The 4,626-nt window shown below is 43.3% G+C and overlaps 1 protein-coding gene across 1 annotated transcript; it reads right to left on the minus strand.

Moving 5' to 3' along the window:
* Positions 1–1,652: 1,652 nt before the first annotated feature.
* On the minus strand, positions 1,653–2,591 carry LOC147599248 (olfactory receptor 5V1-like). Its single transcript, XM_086757554.1, has one exon. The coding sequence runs from the start codon at positions 2,589–2,591 to the stop codon at positions 1,653–1,655; it is 939 nt and encodes a 312-aa protein (XP_086613680.1).
* Between the last annotated feature and the right edge of the window lie 2,035 nt (positions 2,592–4,626).

Genomic DNA, 4,626 nt, shown 5'->3' on the forward strand with positions numbered 1-4,626 from the left:
AACAGAAATGCACATGATGGGCCCCTGGAAGCAAAGGAAGGCATTCAGAGATCTCAGAGCCACAGAGACAAGTACTCCAAAGCCTCAGAGCACACAGAAAGGCACTTGAAAGCTAGTGAGTTGAACAGAAAGACACTTGGATATTCCTGTGCTGCATGTGAAGGCACATGGAAGCCCCTGTGTCAAACAGAAAGACACTCAGATACCCCTGACTGGAAAAGCAAAGCACTTGAATGCCCTTGAAGGCCACTGAAAGGCACTTGGAAGCCCTTTGGTAGCACAGAAAGCCCCTTGAATGCCACTGGTTTGAATGCAAAAGTACTTGGAGGCTTCTGGGACAATTAGAGAGGCACAGAGAGGTCTTGAGAGGCACTCAGAGACCCACATTATGTACAGAAAGATACTCAGTAACCCACAGCATGTACATGATGGCCCCTGGCTCACACAAAAAGGCACTTGAAGGCCCCTTGGTACTCTGAAATGCACTTAGAAGCTCTTGATATGAATAGAAAGGCACTTGTAGACCCTGGGGTGAATGAAAAGGCAATTAGAGGAGCATAGGATGCACAGAAAGACATTCAGGGCCCTTAGGTTGAACAGAAGGTCACTTGGAGGCCCTGGTATGAAAATCAAAGGCACCTGGAGGGGGCACTTGGGGGCCATAACCCTAGGGGCCCTTACTTCTTGGGGCCTATAACTACAAGGATGGCTAACCATTCGTGCCCATAATTGTTGGGACCCAGAACTTCAGGAGATGCTAAGTTTGGCAGATGCTAACTGTTAGGACCCATAACCCTGGGTGTTGATAACGCAAGGGTCCCAAAACCCTAGGAATCACTAACCATAGGGGCCTATAACCCTAGAATCTCTAAACCTAGGAGCCCATAACCCTAGATGTTGCTAAAAAAATAGGATGGTAAACTTAGCAACCCATAAACTGACAGGCCCATAACCCTATTGGGCTCTAACAATAGAGGCACGTAAAACTAGGAGGCCCATAATCCTAAGGATCCGTGATCCTAGAGGCCCATAAGCCTTTGGGGCAATAAAAATAGTGAGGGCTAATCCAAGGGCCCATAACTTTAGGGGCTGGCCCAAGACTCCAGATGCCAGTAACCTTATGTGCCTATGGGACTGTATGAGACCCTAATGGCCCATAATCCTACAGGCTTATAAACCTAAGAGGTGCTAATCTTAAAGCCTGTAGTTTTAGGTGCCCATAACCCTTTGAGGTGCTGACTTTTGGGTCCCCAAACTCTAGGAGTTCCTAGACCTAGGAAATATGAGACATAGGGACCCATAACCCTAGGGGCCCAAAACCCAGGGGTGCTTACCCATGGTTCTCAGAGGCCCCTTGGTTGAGCAGAAAGGCACTTGGAAGCCTCTGGGGCACACAGACAGTCCCTTGGAGGGCTAGGGCTTCACAGAAGGGCATCAGAGGCTCCTGGGCCAAACAGAAAGTCTGTTGGAGGCCGCTGGGATGACTTCTCGGATGGCCTCTGGGATTCAGCAGCCAGGCAGGAAGGAGTCTTGGGTCCAAAGCTGTGGGAGGTGATGATCACTCTTAACATCCCTTAGCGTACAGGACAGGTTGCTTTTTATAGCTCCATATTTTAAATTGCATTTATTTGAAAAGTACAGCTTAGAGATAGTTACACTGATTGTGAAACTTGAATTTTCCCTAACATTCTTCCTAAAGCTGTTTTCATGTCATTATTTTTCAGGCTGTAGATTATGGGATTTAGCATGGGGGTTAAAATGCTGTACTGGATGGAAAACAGTTGATCTAGAATAAATGATGAAACTGAACGGGGTTTTGTGTACTGGAATAGAGCAGTTGTGTATAGCAAAATCACAACGATGAGGTGGGAGCTGCATGTGGAGAAAGCTTTGTGCCTTCCCTTTGCAGACTGTATCTTCAGGACAGTAGAGATGATATAGATGTAGGAGATGAGAGTGAGCAGAAAGGAGCTTGACCCAAAGATCACAGCAGAAGATAGAAGAAGTTGTTTATTGAGGAAGATCCTGCCGCAAGCTGCAGTTAAGAGAGGGGGCAACTCACAGCTGAAATGCTTAATTTCTGTGTACTTGCAGAATTGCACATTTAGCATCGGCAGTGTGTTTATAATGGAGTGCAAGACCCCCATTGCCCATGCACCCCCCACCAGCTGACTACAGACAAGTTTGTTCATAACCACTTGGTAGTGTAGTGGTTTACAGATGGCAACGTATCGGTCGTATGCCATTGCTGAGAGCATGAAAATTTCACTACCAGCTGACAGAAGGATTAAGGACATCTGGAGAATACAGGCACTGAAGTCAATGCTTTTCTGCTTCACTAGGAAATTCACCAGCATATAAGGGACAATGGTGGTGGCATAACAGATGTCTATGAGGGCTAAGTGAAAAAGGAAGAAGTACATAGGATAGTGAAGGTGGGGATCAGTACTTATCACAATCATGATCACCATATTTCCAAACAGGGTGATGAAATAAATAACTGAAAACACAAAGAAGAGGAGGCTCTGAAGGTGTGGGTCACTTGTAAGTCCCAAGAGAACAAACTCACTTGCACTTGTTTGGTTTTCCATTCACAATATGTTACCTGTAAGAGGAGGAAAAAAAACCATCATGTCAGCAAGTGGAAGTTACACTAGTTGACTCCTGGTAGGAGGTAACAGAGACAGGCTAACAAACAACTTTGTGCAGTATTCAATGTCAGGAGCAGGGGCTGGGGTGCAGTTGATTTCAGTTCTAGCTGAGAAACAGGGTTTTCAACAAAGTTGTAGAGACAGGGTTAGATGTGAGCTGTCCTCCCCACTGACCCCAACCGGCATTTCCTCCTTCTCTTTCCTGTCCTCTGACAAATGCCTTTCAAACTCCACACAAGGAGGGGCCTGGGAAAGAAGTCCTTACGGTCCTCTGACTTGTCTAAGGTACATTTTCCTTATGACAAGCAGGCTTAAATCGCAGAAGTGACCAGCAATTCTGACTGGACCAGTCTGTTCCTTCCTGCTCATGACCCTAACCCTGAGCTAGACACTCAGTGCAACGTTGCTCCAGCTCTTAGGAAGTCTATTCTATGTGTTTCTGGTTTGACTAAGAGTCAAAATCTGATATATCCAAATGCTGTGTCTTCAGAATACCCCCATGGGCTCACTGTTCCAGATATACAGACATGAACATGCTCAAGGTCTCCACTCCAAGCCAGGGGTAAGTGGAATTTTGGGGAAAACACATCTTGATGTTTACTGCCAGGAGGTTGACCACATAACAGATAATAGTATTTTAAAGCAGAGAATTTCCAAGGAATATTTCCTATACACATACACTTTGCAAAACAAAGTTTCCAAATACACTCTCCAATATATCAGTGGAGATTAAGCAGGAAAAGTAGTAGTCCAAAATATAATATTTTCCTTATTGTTATGTTGTTAGTCACATAACTGAGGAGAGATGCCACAAGATCACAAACATATGATGCATTTCAACTATATAGGTGTTTCCAGTTGAGAAAGCAGTTTAGAAAGCTATCTTAGAATCATAGATGATAGAATCATAGTTAGGTTTGGAAGGGACCTTTAAAGGTCATCTAGTCCAACGCCCTGCAAGGAGCAGGGACAAGGATTGAGATGAACCATATTCACCTTCCCTTTGGTAATTTATAGAGTGCAAACTCAAGTTCTCAGAACCAGGTCTCTCCCTCCGCTTTGGTCCTTCAGCATCTCAAGAAGCAGGTCTACACTATGAGCCAGTTCCCACCTTTTCCATCCCCACTTTTTGCTTTGGTTTGCTTCTCTAAAGAGCCAATGGGTCCACTCCTGAGTTCAGGCAGAATCAAGCAATGTTTATGGAACTGAGGCAGATTAGATGCGAGTGTGAGTTTGATCCCAGAGCTATCATGTTACTATGAGAAGCTCAAAGACCTTCACAGTGTCACATGATGTCCTACAACATAGCAATGAATTATTTACATCATTACCAACATCTTGTTTTCTTTCATTTAGGCAGTCGAGTCTGGAAATGGGAGACTCATTACTTCTCAGAAAATTTTTGTTATCAACAAGTTCTTAGGTACCCACCAGTGGGGTACTGTCTCCTTGTTTGATTAATATAAAAGCTATTCATAAAATTCAAAGCTAGTTGCTTAGATCCTCCTGTTATTTCATTAGGAAAAAAAAAAGTACAGGAATCTCTAAAAGATGATACTTACTACATGAGAAACAAGTAATAACATTTTTCTCCTGTCCATTTACAGAAGAGAGACTCCCTGATGTTTAAAAGAAAGTGACGTTTTAAAAAATTTTGCAATGGAGAAGATTTTATGGTCATTTCTGAAAACTGCACACAAACTAGTTTTTCTGGAAGCAAATAATCAACAGTTATTAAAGAACTCAATTTGTGTTTTTGTAAATGTCAAATTGAAACTATATTTTGCTCAGTCATTCTGAGTTTTGAAAGCTAAAAAGGAAAAATAAATAAGAAGATAGGCAGAGAGCGAGAGTTAAGTCATTACAGTGCACTTGATCTTGCAATTTGATATTAAAGGTGGAATATCTTTTACCGTTTTAGTCTTCTACAGCACTGATGACACTAGGCATTGCCAACTGCCATTTTAAACCCATT

The sequence above is a fragment of the Chlamydotis macqueenii genome, chromosome 12, assembly GCF_036417535.1.
Source record: "Chlamydotis macqueenii isolate bChlMac1 chromosome 12, bChlMac1.mat, whole genome shotgun sequence".
Classification (NCBI taxonomy): Eukaryota; Metazoa; Chordata; class Aves; order Otidiformes; family Otididae; genus Chlamydotis; species Chlamydotis macqueenii.